The sequence below is a fragment of the Spermophilus citellus genome (assembly GCF_964194105.1).
Source record: "Spermophilus citellus genome assembly, chromosome: 1".
NCBI classification, from domain to species: domain Eukaryota; kingdom Metazoa; phylum Chordata; class Mammalia; order Rodentia; family Sciuridae; genus Spermophilus; species Spermophilus citellus.
The window spans coordinates 81,582,433-81,601,741 of NC_138182.1; the positions used below are offsets into that span (position 1 = coordinate 81,582,433).

General features: G+C 33.1%; 1 protein-coding gene across 1 annotated transcript in view; it reads right to left on the bottom strand.

The window, feature by feature from the left end:
* Nucleotides 1–2,998: 2,998 nt before the first annotated feature.
* The window catches only part of LOC308641500 (uncharacterized protein), a gene marked incomplete at its 3' end in the record, with an annotated part of 79,246 nt that continues 62,935 nt past the window's right edge, over nucleotides 2,999–19,309 (bottom strand). Inside the window, exon 5 of the mRNA XM_081280192.1 lies at nucleotides 2,999–3,100. Coding sequence (XP_081136318.1) covers nucleotides 2,999–3,100 — 102 coding nt within the window. The remainder of the gene's footprint in view (nucleotides 3,101–19,309) is intronic.

The following is a 19,309-nucleotide window of genomic DNA, read 5'->3' on the forward strand; positions in this document are numbered from 1 at the left end:
TAGTGACTGTTGTATTCTGCTACCTTTCCTATCCCCTACTATCCCCCCTCCCCTCCCCTCCCCTCCCATCTTCCCTCTCTATCTCCTCTGCTGTTGTTCAATTCTCTTCCCCTTTTCCCCCCTCCCCCTTGCCCCTCATAACCTCTTATAATTTTGTGTATCATTGAAGGTCTCCTACCATTTCCATATGCTTTCCCTTCTCTCTCCCTTTCTCTGTTTCATTCATTTTCTGAGCTGCCAATCTACCCTGACAAATTTGCAACCACAGGTCTTTTCTGCAAGAAAACAAGACATACATCAATCTTCACCAGGGAAAATTGTTTATACAGGAGAAATTCTGCACGGAAGTACATTCTAGAAATATAGCAATCCAAATGATTATGTAAATATACTACTATATCTGACTGAAAATGGATGGACAAAGGAAGGCAGTGTGATGGTGGGAGGGTGAGATGGATAACCATTCTTTAACCTTAATTTCACATCCCTTCCTGCCCTTCATAAGTTTTCTTTCCCTCCTTTTCTAATGGTTGAAGGATGGGAATTTTATGCACATTCATGATACAGACCTGTTTCTTAATTTCCACACTGCCAAAGATTTCCAGTGATATATACATAGACGTCAGTGTCCCAAACAACACTCTAAAGTCAGGAAGTTGTTTTTTTTTTTTTTTTTCATTTTCCAGAAATCATGATATCACTCTCTGTTTAAGGAACAAAGTTTTCCAAATTTGAGAATCACTGGTTTAGTTCATTAGTAAAGGAATCTCATTCAAGACTGAACCTAATCCCCTGCCCAGTTACTTCCTAGCTGTGAGATCTTAGGCGAAGCTTGAATCTTTGCTTCTTTAACTATAAAATGATTAGGGCTGTTGTGGAAATATCGTGAGTCAATACCAAATGCTCACCATGTAATGTTTAATGAATATTATCTTTTCTTATTAATACTTCCCCACATTTAATTGCAACACTCATTACTTTTGTAAAGTGGTTTGTTATAAAATAAATAGCAGTGGTATAGAATACAATACAATTTCTTACATACTCTAAGGGTTAGCTTTGATTAATGATAAAAATAAATGATAAGGACCTCTAATATATTCATAAGTATTTTAAACTTTCCAAATTAAACATTTTGGCTAAATAATGGATTTATCTATTGACACATGTTTAAAGAGCAGAAATCTCAGTAGAGAAGACAATCAGCTACAGGGAAAGCAAACAAGAGTATAACAAAATATGGTGTCACCGCAAGGAAATGTGTAATTATCTGATGGCCTCCACTTGTTGTGTTCTAAAAAATGATACCTTGAGAATTAGTTTAAAACAAGAAACAAAAGCTGAAAATTGAAACTGAGATGACTGCAGTCTCTAAATTCTCAAAGATTAGATTGCATAACATGATTGATACCGTAAAATCCAAACCAATAATGAAGTTGGAATGATTGTAAGAATGCTTTTGTGGCAATGCACAATATTTTTTTTCTACATTGAGGGAAAAATTAGATAAACTCTGCTAAAATATCTGTTTAAGGAGAATATTTCAACAGAACAGTTTTTTTCTGCTTCCAATAGTTTTTTTTACAAATAAGAAATAAGAGTATTATGTAGTAACAAGAGGATTTGATTCATAAAGTCATTTTATAATTGCTTGAGACTTAATCTTGGCTTAATGTCTCTAAACATTGGTAAAAAATGTCAGCCAGAGGAAAACAAGAAAATTTCCTTAAAATAAAAAGAATTCTCTGTCCTTGAAGTTAAAAAGTATCACTGAAGCTGATATAAAAGAGGGAGCTGAATAAAACTCTGTGAAAGACAATCTGGATTGTCAACTTAATTGGATGAATAGATGCCTAGGATTAAGAGACTTCTGGGTGTATCAATGAGGGAGTTTCCAGAAATGACTGACATGTGGAACAGCAAATTTAGGGGGGAAACTGCCCTGAATGTGGGCAGCACAGTCCTATGGGCTGGAGCAAGGAGCAAGCTAACACAGATAAAAGCTCCTTTCTTATTCAGCAGGACTTCTATCTACTGCAATCATCTGAGGAATCCAGCTCCTTCTCTTCTCTAAAGCAGAACTACACCAGTGTTTCTCCAGAAAGTTTCCAGGCCTCCTTCCACCTTAGACAAGGACTGCATCTTTGGCCCCTCTTGTTCTGAAGCTCCAGCTCCTTGGACTGAACAGCTACTGGTTCCTATGGCTATCCGTGTGTGTGTGTGTGTGTGTGTGTGTGTGTCTGTGTCCTGTTGATTCTGTTCCTTCTAGAGAACCATGAGTATTATAGGCATGTATATAATATAGTTGAGTAGAAGTTAAGTGTGTTAGTCCAGTTTCGTGTCAATGTGACCAAAATATCCAAAAATAACAACTTAGAGGGGAAAAATTATTTTGGCTCATGGTTCCAGAGGTTTAGTTCATGGTTGACCAAGTCTATTACTGTAGGCCCAAGGTATGGCAGAACATTATGGTAGAAGGAGATGGAAGAGAGCACTGTTCTGTTAATGGTAATCAGAAAACAGGGAGATGGCACGGGGAGGAAGCCATGGGGAAGCTGCACACCTTCAGCCATGCTCCACCTGCCAGTCCATTTAAACTGGAATGGACTGATCAGGCTACAGTGCTCACAATCCAGTCATTTCATATCCCAACTTCCCTTCTTTATAATATAGGAGCTTTGGGGGAATACTTCATATCCAAACCATAAGAAAGGGTTCTGTAACCAAACAGAACTGTAATTAAACAGATATGAGACATCAACTCAATTTCTCTGATTCTTCATTTTTATGATCTGTAAAGTGAAATAACAATACCTGTTTCACATGATTCTCTGAGGACAAAATGAAATGAAAAATGTTTAAAATAGTAATAACATTTTTAACATTTATTATTTATTATAGTAAGTATTGGACTATTGGATTTTATGTTACCTCATCCCATCATACCCCTCATTGAGCCTTGATAACATAGTGAGATAAATGCTCTCATTTCTCCGTTCTACATAGGAGGAGATAAGAACACAGGGTTGTTAGTCAAGGTTTCCATGAAGAGATCTGGATATGAAACTAAGCCAGCGGCTCCAGAGCCCATGCTATACACCTTCAATATAAAACAGAGAGAAAGAAACAAGTAAACAAACTTTTTAAAACACATACAATCTGTATGTATTGTAATTGTTCCTTCATGTTATGATATTTATTTCATTTATTAATAAAAATAAAATTAGTTAATATGGATATTGACATAAATAGATACCACAGTTATCAATGATAAAAAATTCACCAACTTATTGTAAGATTTTTAGGAGCACCAACCATAAACTATTTTATTCATTTACTTTTTTGCAGTGCTGAGGATTGAACCCAGAACCTGGTGCATGCTAGGCAAATGCTCTACCACTGAAGTACATGCCCAGTACAACCATAATTTTTTTTTTAAAGAGAGAGAGAGAGAGAGAATTTTTTAATATTTTTTTTAGTTTTTGATGGACACAACATCTTTATTTTATTTTTATGTGGTGCTAAGGATCAAACCCAGTGCCCCACGCATGCCAGGTGAGCGTGCTACCACTTGAGCCACATCCCCAGCCCATAATCAAAAATTTTTAATGTAAACTTATCCTATTTCCACTTTAATACATAAAAGTGCCAACTATAAGACCACAGAAAGTTAATTTTTAAAACATTAAAATATATTTTTACAGCAAATAGTGTAATGAATTACTAAATTAAAAAAACAGAAATAATTCCATGCTTGAATATAGAAAATAGTAATCATTTGTAAAATAAAAATTAATTTATTTATTTTTTCTCCATTCAAACCTTAAAGTTTTAATTTTTCTTTTTTAAATTGGTGTGTTATGCACAATAGGGGGATTTGTTGTACATATTCATACATGTGTACAATAGAACAATACAATTTGGTCAATTAAAGTACTTCCCTTGCTCTCCCTTTCTCCCTCCCTCTGGTCCCCTTCTTCTATTCTATTGGTCCCTTTCCATTTTCTTGATATCTTTCCCACAATTTCTCCCCTTCTCTAACTTCCACATATAAGATAAAACATACACCATTTGACTCTTGAGTTTGGTGTATTTCACTTAACATAATACTCTCAAGTTATATCCATTTTCCTACAAATGACACAATTTCATTCTTCTTTATGGCTGAAGAAAACTCCATTGTGTATACATACCATATTTTCTTTACTCATCATTGACTAACAACAAGATTGGTTCTGTGATTTGCTTATTATGAATTGTGCTGTTATATGGCCACAGAATGCTTATTTTAATTATTTAGGATAAATACCAAGGAGAGGTAAGGCTTTCTCAAATAGTGGTTCCATTCTCAGACTTTTGAGGTAACTCCATACTAATTTTCATAGTGATTGCACTAATTTATAATTTTACCAACAGTGTAAAGATGTTCCTTTTTTCCTATATTAATCCCATCAGCTTTCCAATTATTTTTATTCTTCATGACTGCCTTTCTAGCTATGTTGAGATATATATGAAATCTCAGTGTAGTTTTGGTTCGCATTTCCCTAATTGATAAAAATATTGAACAGTTTTTCATGTATTTGTTGGCACTTTGTATTTCTTCTTTTGAAAATTGTCTGCTTAATTTATTTGCTCATTTGTCAATTAATCTGGTTACTTGGGGGGATTTTTGGTGCTAGGGGTTTTTTACTCAGTTATTTGTATATTCTGGATATTAATCCGTCAAAAGAGTAGCTAGCAAAGATTTTATCCCATTCTATAGCTCTATACCCCATTCTATAGCTCTTTTCACACTTTGTTTCCTTTGCTCTGCAGAAGCTTTTTAATTTGATGCCATTTCATTCTTGGTATTATTTCTTGAGTTTTAGGAGTCCTAGGGACTAAAGTTCTAAAGAAGGAAGTCATTGTATGCACATATATTTTGGAGTGTTGACCCTACATTTTAGCAGTTGCAAAATTTCTGGCATAGTTCTTAGGCATTTGATACATTTTCAGTTTTACTTTTTGTGCAGGGTAAGAGATAGAGATCTAGCTTTATTCTTCTACATATGTATATCCAGTTTTCCCAGCAACATTTGTTTAAAGGATATCTTTTCTCCAACATATGTTTTTGGTTTCTTTCACACCTCAACATATTTTCTTTTGCATACTTTTGAACCAACTTCATCTCAAATTCTTTATTGTCATGCAAGAGCTCATGATAAGCCAGAACATCTACATAAAAGGAAGTAAAGATGAATTTGACCATGCATATTTTCTCATTTTCTATGCTTAATATTAGCCAATAGAGTATAGGGATCCTAAAAGGATCTATTTGAGAGAAACTGTTTCTATTAGAGAGAAAATGAGGTTGGAAGGGCCCATTCAATCATGTTTAAATGGCTACAAGTCATCACTACAAATTAATTTACTAGAATTTTGGAATTATATCTCAATCTCAAGCCCTTACTTTATGATATAGCATGGTAAAAAATATATACTTCACTTGTGTCAGATACTTCTGAGCTGATATTCATTCACTCGACCCTTATAACATTATTAAGCTGACAAATACCACCTTATGAAGTCTCCTAGGAAGTAATTCTGGTATATATATTGTCTGCAAGGAAAGTCATGTAATCAATAAGTGTGCTTTTTTAAAAAATTTCTAATTATATCCAGTTTTATTTTGACTTATATTTATAAATTTATATCACCTATGATATTTTATATTGATATCATTTATTACTTATTTCTCTAAAATATTAAAACCATAATGATAAAAATGTAAAAAGAATTCTGATGGGACATTTCATTACTCATTTTAAAAATCTAAGAAAGGCTTTGCTAAATAACTCTAAAAGTGTGCTTGTCAACCCAAAGATAATTTTATGCAAAAAAAATTTCTACTCATATTTACAAGAGTATGTACCAAATAAATCCCTTGCATTCTTTTTCAATTGTAATGAGTACTTAAATGTTTCTGTTATGTAAGGCCCATAGTTCTGGGTAATATGGAGCGTGCTTTAAAAAAAATTATACAGTCCAGTGTGGGAGATGTGCATGATGAAAGTACTCATTATCATACCAGAGGTACGATAAATCACTGAAAGAAAACAATTACGTCCAGATGGGTCCAGAAAAGGCTTGTAGAAGGAGATGGTGTTTAAACCAACTTGTGAAGGATGGAAGGTCTCTTCTGAGTCACGTTCTTAAACAATTTATGTTACGTATCTGTTAAAACATTTTTCTAATCTGTATTAGCTAGTATTATCTGAGCCATATGTTTAGCATCCCTTACTTTGCCTATTTTAGTCACCATACATATTTAACTTTTATGAAATAAGCTTATTATTGGAATTTTTGTTTTTATTTGCTGTCCAGAATCAATAATATATTTACAAATGGTTCATATTTCTTCCTCTTTGAAGGAAAAAAGTATCTCTCATTAAGTAAATATTAAAGGTTTATGAAAAAAGTCTTCACATTCAGTTTTACAATTAAGTATTAGTTATTAATAGGTTACTCCTTGTATGATGATATTAACAGTGTCAATTTTTCATAATGCAAATTTTATGGTTATTGAACTTCTTGAATAAATCAAAAATTAGCTTGGTAATATAATTTAACATATGCATGCTTTTAAATTAGAAAAAATCATAGCCACATTCTCACCATAAAGTAAGCACTCAATTATTACTCATTAGGTTAATTTAAAAATTACAAGGTATACACTTGATTAGATTCTTCTTAGAGCCATTTTATTCACACAGTTTGCTACTATCAAAAGCAGCCATATTGGGCTGAGGTTGTGGCTCAGTGGTAGAGCACTCATGAGGCACTGGGTTCAATCCTCAACACCACATAAAGATAAATGAATAAATGTATTATGTCCCTTTACAACTAAAAAATATTTTTAAAAAGCCCCCATATAAAAACAGTAAAGGATTTGAGCAAAAGGTTCCCCCATATCTTGCACACATGATAAGCTATAGTAAATATCTGTGCATATCTTTACCAATGAACTTCCAATTGCTTTGGTGAATGTGTGAATATGGATTTTTGTTCACATTTTCTTTAAACAGTATTTCCCTTATAAAGGTCTGAGATATAGTCCATACCTAATAAATGCCTATCTCATTCCTCACATTAAAGGTTAGGTGCAAATATCCATAGTTAGGACTATAATGAGGGTAAAGTGAGATAATATATGTAGAATGTGTTTATGATTCTAAATTGTGAATGTGTGTAGTTGGAGGGGGTTTTGCCATTCCCCATATCTTAGAATCCACCAATGATGAATATTACCACCACACATACAGGAGTTTGGAGAATCTAAGGCAGCAGTATAAAAGGAATACTTAGCTAATGTGGATTTAAAAATGAGGAAAACATAGAGACTTTCATCATAGCAAATATGGTAAAGGCAAAATTGCTAAAGGAGGCTCAGTTTGGAAGCATAAAAAATTCTTGTCTCAAACATGCCACAACACAGGTTCCAGAACAACCCATTGCCCATACCCATATCATAATACTTACAATGAAGTTAAATAGACTGAATGACCAACACCTGAGGTCAAGGAGGGTCAGCACTGTGAAGAGGAAAGAGTGTGTCCAAAAGAGAGTCAGGTTAGTTTCCCATCCTATGCAGAAATGGGTTGCCAAGAATTATAATCTTGAGAAGTAAGATTAAAGATGCCCCTCTTTTGAGAAAAAGGTAGAAGAGCAAACAAACCCCAAATATAGCAACTATGATGAATATTGATTAGGTCAAAAGATCTGACTGGAACTTCTGTGAGTTTGCAATAGTACCTAAGCATGACCACCCTTCTCTTATGTGACTTCTCAGCAGGGTTTGGCATCATTGCTCAATCCCCCTTGAAAGAATTGTGCCTCTGGAATATAATTTCTCTTGAAATTCTGGTATATACTTCTTGGCCGTTTCTTTGAAACTTCCTTTTCCATAACTTTCTGTTTCCTTAAACTAATTTACATGGGATTTTAATCCAAACATGTGCTTTTCTGGTGTATAACTGAGCAAGTCTTAATGACAGTAAAAGAGCAGACAAGGATCCAACACAAAAATTACATGTGTTAGATAAGAAACATCTGAAGGACGTTAGAGCATTCTAATACGTTTCACAAATTCAAAAGAAATTTGAAGAGAGAAAAGTTGTATGAGAATTTATAACTCATTACCATTCCATACTAAGTATGTCAAATTCAAAATATCCACATAGGAGCAGTCAGCATTACATTCAGCTGTGCGAAGTAATTTATACAAAGCACTCCATCATCATCAGTTAGTCATACCAAATTAATGTTTCCAACTTCACTTTTTGTTTTTATAGTTTTGACTTAACTTTTGTTTTTTAGTGGTGTCAATAACTGTAAGCGTAAGAAAATTTTACCTGACTTTATACTGGATCTACATTAAAAATATTCTTGAAAATTATATACAGTAATTCTTGGATTCTATTGTAGTCTTTCTGTCATGTTTCTCATATTTGAAGAGTATTATATAGAAATACTATCATGTAAATTAGTTACTTCATGTTATAGAAATGTCAATTCCTATGGGTGGTGATGATATTAAAAACTGATTGCTTTTTCATAACATGAACTCTGATGAAAAAGTAATTTTGACCTTGGTAATGATTTTAGCATTATATTTTATTTATTTATTTATTATTGTATTGTGTTTGTTTGTTTTTTTGTATTTCAATCCTGGAGACTAAATCCAGGAATGTTTTATCATTGAGCTACAGCCCCAGCCCTTTTTACTTTTTATTTTGGGACAGAGTCTTACTAAGTTGCTCAGGCTGGCCTCAAAATTATCAAGGCTGGCTTGATATTTCACTTGCCTCCAGCCTCCCAAGTAAATGGGATTATAGGCATGTACCACCACACCTGGGTAGTGTTATATTTTTTAATTTAAATTTTCAATAGTCTGCATCATGCGAAAAAACTTTTTCTAATTTTCATTTTCTGAGTCACAGAAAAAAATGTCAAAAATTTGTAAAGAAAAATATCTTTGTATCTTATAACCTAATGTCGTTTTAAAATGTTAATATTTCTAACATTACCATTGGTATTAGCTATATATATATATATATATATATATATATATATATATATATATATAGTGTAAAGTTAGTGGTTATTTGGTCAGAAACTATTGATTACCTAATGTTTTCAAGTACTTTAGTAAATGGTGAGAAACAGATTGAATCAGCTAATAAGACAAACTTAACTGACTTTGAAGATATAATCTGAGGATGACAAACTCAGAAACTGACAACAGAACTGTCAAAGCCATATCATTGCAGTGACTTTAGGAAAATCTGCTTTTCATAAAATTCCACTATTCTCATTTGGAAATTGGTGTTAGCTTCTTGAATCTTTCTCACTGATTGCCTTCTCTCTAAATGTCTAGTTCATCCTTTTCATGTCTATGTCATTGAACATGGTAGATGTCTTTGAATTTTATAAAATACCCAATATAGTGCCTAACATACATTAGACAAGTATTTTAAAAATAAGTTAGTGAATTTTCATTGCCTAATATATCTACATCTATGTATATGTACAACTATGCATGTACTTACGTACATTTCCCCATAGTTTTTAGAGTACAAATGAGAGGAGAAGTCATTTATGTAAGGTACAGAGCTGATTGTCAGGGTTTGCCATGACATTTTTAGCACCTTTAACACTAGAAGAGAAGAAAGTATTCAACAGTGGTTAAATTCTCAGACCAATTATAATTGGCCTATACATCTTTGTGATTACAACAAAAGTCAAATTTATTCTAGGGACATGATTACTATGATTTATTCTCTTTATTGTCCTTAGATGCTTGCTTGAGGAACTGATCAGGATTAAGATAGTCAATTCTTACTTCCATCTATCTAAACATTCTTACCTTGATCCAGAATTTTGAAACAAAAGCAATTTTATTACATTCACATTGCATTGTGATGCTTTTACTTTCTTGATGTAAAAATTTTCTGATTTTATTTTCATTTCTCTTCTTAACCTGAAAATTCTTGATAAACATTTACAGCCTTCTTGTTTCAGGTCTTTCCATCTTTGAAAGTGATCCTTATTTTGTCATAGCTTAGACAAAGGCCTGCTTAAGGAGTTCTTCTGTAAACTCTATTATGTTCTCACTCCAAATATTATGAGATTGGAAATCAAAGAGGAATCAAAGACAACTCTTCTAAATTCTGATCTTCATCTACCCAGGTATTTTAAAAATACCATATCAACCTATCCTGACAACTATTAAGCATTAACTATTTTATAAGTCAAGTAACTATTATAGCAAAATGAAAGCAATAAGTACAACAAGTAAATGAGAACTTTTCTAAGACATGGAAATAACTTTATTGCCTGTAATTTACTTTAAGTGTTTCAATTGCAAAAGTTTGATCTTAACTCCAAGATGATGCTAGCTTAACATATCTCATGGAAAAAGATAGAACAACAAAAAAATAAAGGATAGAGCTCTTGAGTTGACTGACAGACTGAACATGTTTTCAACACTATTGCAATTAAAATTTTACTTATCATTATGAAAATACTTTCATAAAATTAATAAATACCAGATTCTGTCCATGCTTCATAATGATGTTTCTTATCATAAAACAACTAAAAACCTTGCTAAACACAAATATTCTAGACAATTCCCTCACTGTATCATTAATAGTAATAGTCTCTGGTTTCCTTTCTTTGATTCAGATGAAGCACTAAAAGAAAGGCCACAAATTCAGAAACTGCCTTATGTAGCATAACTTAGGTTCTACAACTTTTTCTATGAGACGGAAAGCAATTGAATGTCTCCCTGACTTTACTGAAATTTTTTATAAGTCTAGACAAAAAACTACACAGAAACTGCTTACAACCCCATAACTACAGAACAGAATGCATGCAGCATGACTCTCAATGGAGAGTCCATAATTCCAGACCCCTGGTTCTGAGGAGTAGACTATTTATTTGTTTGTAACTTAGTATTACAAACATTTTGAAGTGCTGATATAAAAACTCACTAAAATGGAGATTTCATCAACCAGTTAAAGTATTTTAGTATTATTGATCCATTTTATGCTTTAAATTCACTTGTAATACAGTATTATAAGCTAACATTTTGATATTTTCCTTTTATACAGTAATTTATTAATGTTTAAATAGGATAACTATTGCATAAGAATAAATGATATCTTAAGTGATTTTCATAAGCTCAGAATATTTACATTAAAAAGACAATCGATAGAAAGACAAGGACACTGAATGTTGGAAAAAATAAATGTGTTTGTAAATAATTGGTACTATTATTATGATTAGTTGACCCTCCAGACATCTGAAATTTAACAAAGAAGTGTTAAATCAAATCTATTTGGCTTTAATAAAGTTTGATCTGTGTACTATGTCTGTTTAATAAACAAATATTGTTGATTCTAGTAATATTCAAAGAGTTATCAGAAGAAGGTGAAGTTTTATAAACTAAGATAAGTAATTGAAATCAACCCGATTTAGCTTAGATAGAAAGTAGTTTGGGGCTGGGGATGTGGCTCAAGCGGTAGCGCACTTGCCTGGCATGCGTGCGGCCCGGGTTCGATCCTCAGCACCACATACCAACAAAGATATTGTGTCCGCCGAGAACTAAAAAATAAATATTAAAAATTCTCTCTCTCTCTCTCTCTCTCTCTCTCTCTCTCTCTCTCTCTCTCTCCCCTCTCTCTAAAAAAAATAAAAAATAATTAAAAAAAAGAAAGTAGTAACACAATATATGTTTATAAAAGTTCTCTTGCAATAAGCTTCTGAAATTTCTAGAAACAGGAAATAGTAAATTGCTCAAACTACTCACTACCTCACTGCATCTCTTAAATGACATTGCTTCAATTCTTTTTTCTCTAAATAGATTCACCTTTTTTCTTCTATCTACAGGGCAGATGGATCAAACTCTTCCATGTCGTATATATAGACGCAGGCTTCATTTTAAAAGTTACAGAAAGACTATTGTTGACCCTCAGATACTCATTCCTGGACCAATCAATTACAAAGAAGAGCCAAAGTCATATTCTGCCCAAATATGACTTGGCAGTTGGTATGGGGCAGAGTGTCCCTTTAGCTTGAAGGTAGTTTATGAAAAATGAAAGTCATGGTGAACTAGAACAACACCCAATGCCAATTGAGTCATTACTGTTGTCATTAACAGATTTTATTGGCAAATTAATGAAAGATTTTTTCTATTGATAGAGAATATAAAAATTAGGTAGATGTTATTTTTATTCTCTGAGTGCTTAAAATTGACTCTTTGAAGTACAAGAGGATTTTTCTAACTGCCTCATTGTCTACTAAAAGATAATCATATATTTATGGTACTAAATAAATATTTACTAAACTAAAATGTTTATATATCTCGGTCATACATAATATTTCAGAGACAGACATTGCACACTTGAATATGTATGTATATCTGCTAATCATGGTCTCAGGAGATTAGGTAAACAGTAGTAAGTGATAAAATATTTTAAAAGTCAGGAATTCATTATCTTAGTAGTGTGTCTTGCTTTACAGATCTTGGGGATCTGTGAGAATGCAGGAGAGCTTATCCAATAGTTCTTCTAAATAGACAAAGGCTAGCTTAGGGTGTTTCACCAACTATTTTTGTTTTAAATGTTTTGTAAAAATTATTAGAAATAAGATCTTTACAAATAAGCTAAAGGCATGTGGAAAGTTGAGGGAGTAGCCCCACTCTCTACAATCACCCTCATCTTTAAAAACTTAAGGCATACCATGTCACCCCACTGCCTAAAACTGTCAGAGCATCTCATCTCAGGGTGAAAGGCAAAATCCCCCCCTTTGGCCCCAAGACCTCACAAAGCCTACTGCTCCCTTGAAGGATCTCACCCACTCTGCTCCTGACATGCTGTTCTCACCATCCTTCAAACATTATGGGACTGTCTGTGCTTTCTGCATCATCTACCTGGTATTTTCCTTCTCAGAATTTTGCAGGGCCTTTGCCATCAGTGTCTTCACATCTAAAATAGCAACACTCTTTTTATAGTCCAGCCTTTTCTATCCCACCTGCTTACTTTGCCTCACTATCCAACATGCTACATATTCAATAGACTGAAGCTTAAGGGATACAACTGAATCCAATTGCAATTTTTTGTAGTAGAGGAAGCATTGAAGCACTGTATAAAAACAGAACCTAGGGAAATTATGAAATCATGTTAAGAGATTCTCATTTGTCTGAGATAGCTTATGAAAAATCTAGCCAAAACTTGGTAAAGAGAAAAGACTATTCCAGATGGCCATGATATAGATGGTTGGCAAGTTTTGGGGGGCTCCAAGGGTTATTTCAACAGGCAATGGAATGTATGGTATTTGGAGTCAGAAGAACAGAGTTCAAATATTACTGTTGCCACATCTTTGTTTTAATGTCGAGTAAGGTCATGAAGTAATCCATAAGACATTAATGATGGAAATTTAAAAATACGGGAATAAATAAATGAATGAACTTAAGTCACCTATATTCGTTTGTTAAAGGAAAATAGAACTTTTATATCAGCTCATTTAGTTGGAGTATAAATTAGATGAAATATGGGAATATTCTATAAGCTGAAAAACAATTTTATTAGTTATTATTGTTGTTTGTGATCAATAAAATAATAAAGTAACCACATAATTGAAGAAAGATTTTATAACCTGGGAGATAGTAATCAACATTAATATTCACAACTCTAATCACAATGTGCTTGTGAAAGTATAGTAGATAGGCTAATAATAATAATAATAGTATTGAGGATTATTATGTGTCAGGAACTGAACTAAGAATTTTACAGCATTATCTCCTATGGAGAACTAATTGTTATTATTCTAATTTTACAGATAAGGAACTAAAAGAATAACCAGCTGGATTTCACCCATCTAGTAAATGCTTCAACAGTAATTTAAAATGGAAAGTTTGTTAGTTATTTGGCATTTTACACATGCATATTCATATTGCTAATCTAAACCCATAACAATATGTACCTATCATACAACTAATTTCTATTTCCTCTTTGCAAGTGGACATGAAAAGGAAAATAAAATAGATTAATATTTGCTAAGTTTCAAAAAACAGAAATAACAATAGAATTGACCAAATTATATTGTTTTATTGTGTGCATATACAAATAGGTAACAATAAATCTCACTGTTATATATAATTGTAGTGAACCAATTTAAAGAACTAAAAAATAATAATAACAAACATACAAAATCAATACATTTCTTTTTTAAAGGCTATTTGTCATGTCAGAAAAACATAAAATTAGGGGTGTGATGTAAATCTGAAATAAGGTTAAATATTAAGATACAATCTCACTGGAATTTATAAATTTAATTGCAGGATGTGTATCTTAAGGAATTGCAAATAACAGTTCTCAGTAGTTCTGGCCCAGCTGTCCCTTACAGAGCCTAATGGCTCTTTGGACCTCTGCTCCACCAGAGGTCACTGCACCACTTGCCAGGCAAGGTCTCCAGGCATTGAGAGCAGGACTTTCCTCCCTGAGTGGTACTTTCCTCCCCATGGACACAAATTCCCTCCTGGGTCCTAAGAGTGGCTAGTCCATCAATGTAAGTCAGCTTTCTGGTACCACAAAATCCACAGGTCACATGAATAGGTAATTCACTGTCCAGGCCCTAGAAATTACATTATTTTCTCATATTGATTATATTGAAGAGAATAATAAAAAATTGCTGGAAAACTATGCTTTGAATGAGGCTGAAACTCATGGTCTAGAATGTAGCAGAATTGCCACTGCCTTTGATTTCTTTTAATGACTAAAAGGTCATCTCTACTATGAATAATTTTAGGTATTATATACTTCAGCATTTTATTTAGATGGTGCAATTTCTAAGTTCAATATTGATGGCAAGAAATATTTAAGATGGTTAATGGTTTCAAGAAAGTGAAAAAATAACTATTTACTGGGAAAATTTTCCATTTAAATTAGTTCTTACATATTAAACAGTTTTGTCTCTTGTAACTGTAAAAGAAGCAAGGTTGGTGGGGGGTTGATAGGGTTGGGAGGAAATGGGGGTGGGGAAGTTTGATTTGTCTATGTGACTGACTTTTTATTGGCACTTAATCCAGAAGTAGTTTCATTTCCATTTGTAAAAAAGAGAATGATGAAAAAAAAATTCTAAAGAGATCAATTTTCCAAGAGAAGATATGAAAGATAGGACAGTCAGGATAAGCAAGGATACTATTGACCATGATACTAGCCCACAATGAATGGTGAATCCCAATAAGAGCTACAAAAAGGAGAGGGGAACAGTGAGATGAGATCCAGAGAAGGCACTGACCCTGAGATTAGAGGACAGAGGGAAAGGGGGCCAAATAAAAAGGCAGTTTGGGGAAGTAGGTTAGGCGGTACAATGGAAGAATATAATACTGTTATTACAAACTTCTGGTAATGACAATAAGAAACTGGAGACTTGGAAGTTAAAAATAAAATTTGTGATTTCACCTAAGGAAAAAGTGAAATATTCAGAAATATTTATGTTCAGGGGATTTACTAAAGAATTTATGATATTGAAATTTTAATGTGTATGTTGATATATGTATATATGATACATAAAATATATTCATGTGTACATGGTAGAAATAAAAGATTTATATGTGTATAGAACAATATATAACCATTAAAATATATTTCTAGCAATATTTCGAATCTGAAACTTTATATTACATTTATATTAACTTTAAAAATGTATAAATCAGTACTTACTCTCATATATGTTTATATATAAACATATATGAGAGTAAAGGAAAAGAGAATAAAGAAATACATCAAAATGTCAATAATAATTTTTTTCTGGGTGAGAGAATTATTTATAATTTAATATATTTTTCTGTATGCTATTTGGTGTTTTTCAAATTTTTTTCCTTAAACTTCACATTTTCTTAATTTTAAATGACATTGATGAATAATTTTAAGATTTTTAATAATAGTAAATACTCTTTTTAAATGCATAAATAGATCTTGTTATATTTCCCCTTATACTCCCATAACCCTTTAGGCCACAGCCTCTCAGTGTCTCCATATTTATCCATGTTTGCTTTTATTTACTAAATCATTAAAAGAATTTTAAATAATGTTTATATTTGTGATTGCTATTATTTGCATGCCTCTTATCCTTTCTCTTTCTTTATTGTCCTTTCCTATGCTTACTGAAACTACTGAATATAAATTTGGGGGTTGATGAAGTTGACCAATAGGAAATCAGCTACAGACCAGGGGGTGGGAAAAAGAAAGGTCAACATGTTGCATCTCACATTCTGCATTAGTCCAGACCTCCAGCTGACTGGTGACCCACCCTTGACATTTTTGGATTTCACTGATCTCTAGTAGCTCTTTATTTCCATAAATTCCATTGATCAATAGCTTGGTGATAATTTTCTGCTACTTCTACCATATTAATGCTTTTCCTTTTAATGCAGCCATTTTTAAACATCTGGAGTAAATTACATAATGTGCCACACCTCATAATGACGTAGTATTTCATACCAGGATGATGTTTAAGAAAGAAAAAGTTTCAAAATGGGATTAAGGGATAAGCGTTTTACTCATTCAACTCAAGGCAAACCAGCTTGTCCTGCAGAAATGGGTCATGGGAAATTCCTGGTACATAGATATCCTGATCACTCAAAATATCACAATAGTTATGTAGGACAGAAGAATAAAGGAGGGCAAGGCTTCAGTGATCAAGTGGCTAATGGGCATCATCATGGTGACACAGTGATGACAAAGATTGTGGGGGAGGGAGAACAGTCACTCCTAATTGCACTGCATAGGTGACAAAATGGAATAAAACAAAAAGCTCAGAGACATCATCTCTCAACTCAAAGCACTGTGGAAAGCATCAAGCTTATATATTGACTGTAACATTGCTGCTATAACAAATTACCACAAATGTAATTGCTTAAAACAACACAAATATTTTTATCTTTATAGATGAAATCCTGAAAATCTTGTTGTGCTAAAATCAAAGTGCATCAGCAGGACTATCTTCCTTCTGGTGGACCTGGGGGAAGATTATTTTCCCTTATCGTTTCCAGCTTCCAGAGATGGACCGCATTCCTTGGTTCTTGACTACTTTTTCCACCTCAAAAGCCAACTGTGGAACATACCAAATCTCCTTCTTGCTCTGACCTTGATTTTCACACCTCCTTCTTTCACTTATAAGGATTCTTGTGATTGTAATAGGCCTATTTTGGTAATCCAGTATAATCTCTACATCTCAAGATACTTAATCATATCTGCATTTTGCCATATAATGTAACAAATTCACAAGTTCTTAGCATGGGGGAGGAAGGAATTTTTCTGCCTACCACAATGGCTAAAGGTAAAGCACCAAATCTAATTATGTAGTATGCAAAATTACATAGCTGGTTACCTCCTCATTTCTAAATAAACTGACGTTTTTATTAGGATTTTTTATTATTTATGCCCAGAGGAAGATCTCTCATCCTCACTTTATATTCAAATTCTACCACTTTTTACTACCTCCAAGTTCATGAAATAGAGTCAATTCTTAGAATATCCCAGAGGGAGAAAGGATTTGTCATGTACACTAGCCAGGGAAAAGGCAGTGTATATGCTAAAAAATTTTAAAAAAAATTCTAAAGTGTAGCATAAAATGTCTGAGGAATACAGAGTATGAATGAGTTCTGATGATAATAAGTTAAATATAATGGAGCATGAGGTTAGATCTCTTTGATGTAACCACAGATTCAATGTGATTCTGAAGTTAATGTATAAATTTTGAGTAGCAAGTCATTTGGTTGATTCACTGAGGTCTAGTGTCAAGAATGGCCTCTAGTCCATGTGGTTAAGACACCGGAACTTCCCTGGAATACTACAGATGAAGAAATCCAAAGTTTCAAATAGATTCAAGATTGAAAGTTGATCAAGTACTTGGCAATAAATATTCAGCAACCATCAACTGTACCCATTGAAGGGGATTTTGAAGAGATTCCCATCATGAAGACATTTATATATCAGTATGGAGAGCAAGAGCCTCCTTCTAAAGATCAGTGGTAGCTATCTTCTGCAAACCAAAAATGGCAGTGGGACATGATGCCATAAAATTGGGTTCACTGATTGATTACAGTAGGGACAAGGGAATTATACTAAGAGACCAGATATTCACATTATTATAGGACAAAGTTTGTGCCTCTTCCCACATTTATATGTTGAAGCCCCAATCCCCAAAATTAGTTATTAGACTTCAGAAGGTAATTAGATTTAAATGGGATCCTAAGAGAAGCGCCTCTGTGATGACATTAGTATCCCATTAGCATTAGTATAGGAAGAGGAAGAGAGATCAGCAAACTCTCTGTCCCCTCTCTCCCTCTCTCCTATGCTCTTTCTCTCTCCCCTGAAAATATAGTGATTATATGTCCATCTGCAAGCTAGAAAGCGTTCTCTTACCAAGAACTGAATTTGTGGGTATCTTAATTGTGGACTCCCCAGCCTAAAGAACTATAAGAAACAAATGTCTATTGTTTACGCCACCCAGTCTTTGACATTTTGTTGCAGTAGCTTGAAAAGACTGAGACAATCATTTGATCTTCAAAAATAAGATGGGAAAAATTACTATAATAAAAAAAGAAACACACTTCTGATCTTCAAGGATCTGTGGTTTTGGCTAATTAATGACGATAATGGTAGAAATTAAATATATGTAGAATGAATAAAAAATGTTTTTATTCATAAAATCAACCACTTCCCATTCACTCACACAAACAAACAAACCTCTAGGTCTGATGAGATAGTGACTTGAGTCACCATAGTGGAAATCCATGGCTTCTGACATAGTTTCTGAACATAAGCCAATGTATACATCTTTTGTTCCTTGATTGGGACCTTGATTTAAGACTTAAGATAGATTCATCTACAAAGGATGCCATCTGGTAGTACTATTTAGGTAGCTTCCCAGGATTTCTTTAAATAGTTGTTTATTGCCATAAGGTATTTCCTTATCTTGGAATTCTTGCATGAAATTTTATATTACATACAAAGATAATTTTTCTCAGGAAGTATAATGGTTAACATGTTTTCCATTGTATATTCAAATATAGATAAAATATGTTCTTTTACTTAAAAGCTAGTTTATTCAAATATAAAACTTTGGATCAAAATATTTTTTCCTAAGAACTTTCTTCTTCCTGAATAGCTTTTGAAGACACAATAGTTGTAGAGTTCTTCAGCTGGATGTTAGTCTAATTCTCAGTAAATTGTAGTAAACATGGCCTTTATTTCTTCCTCCT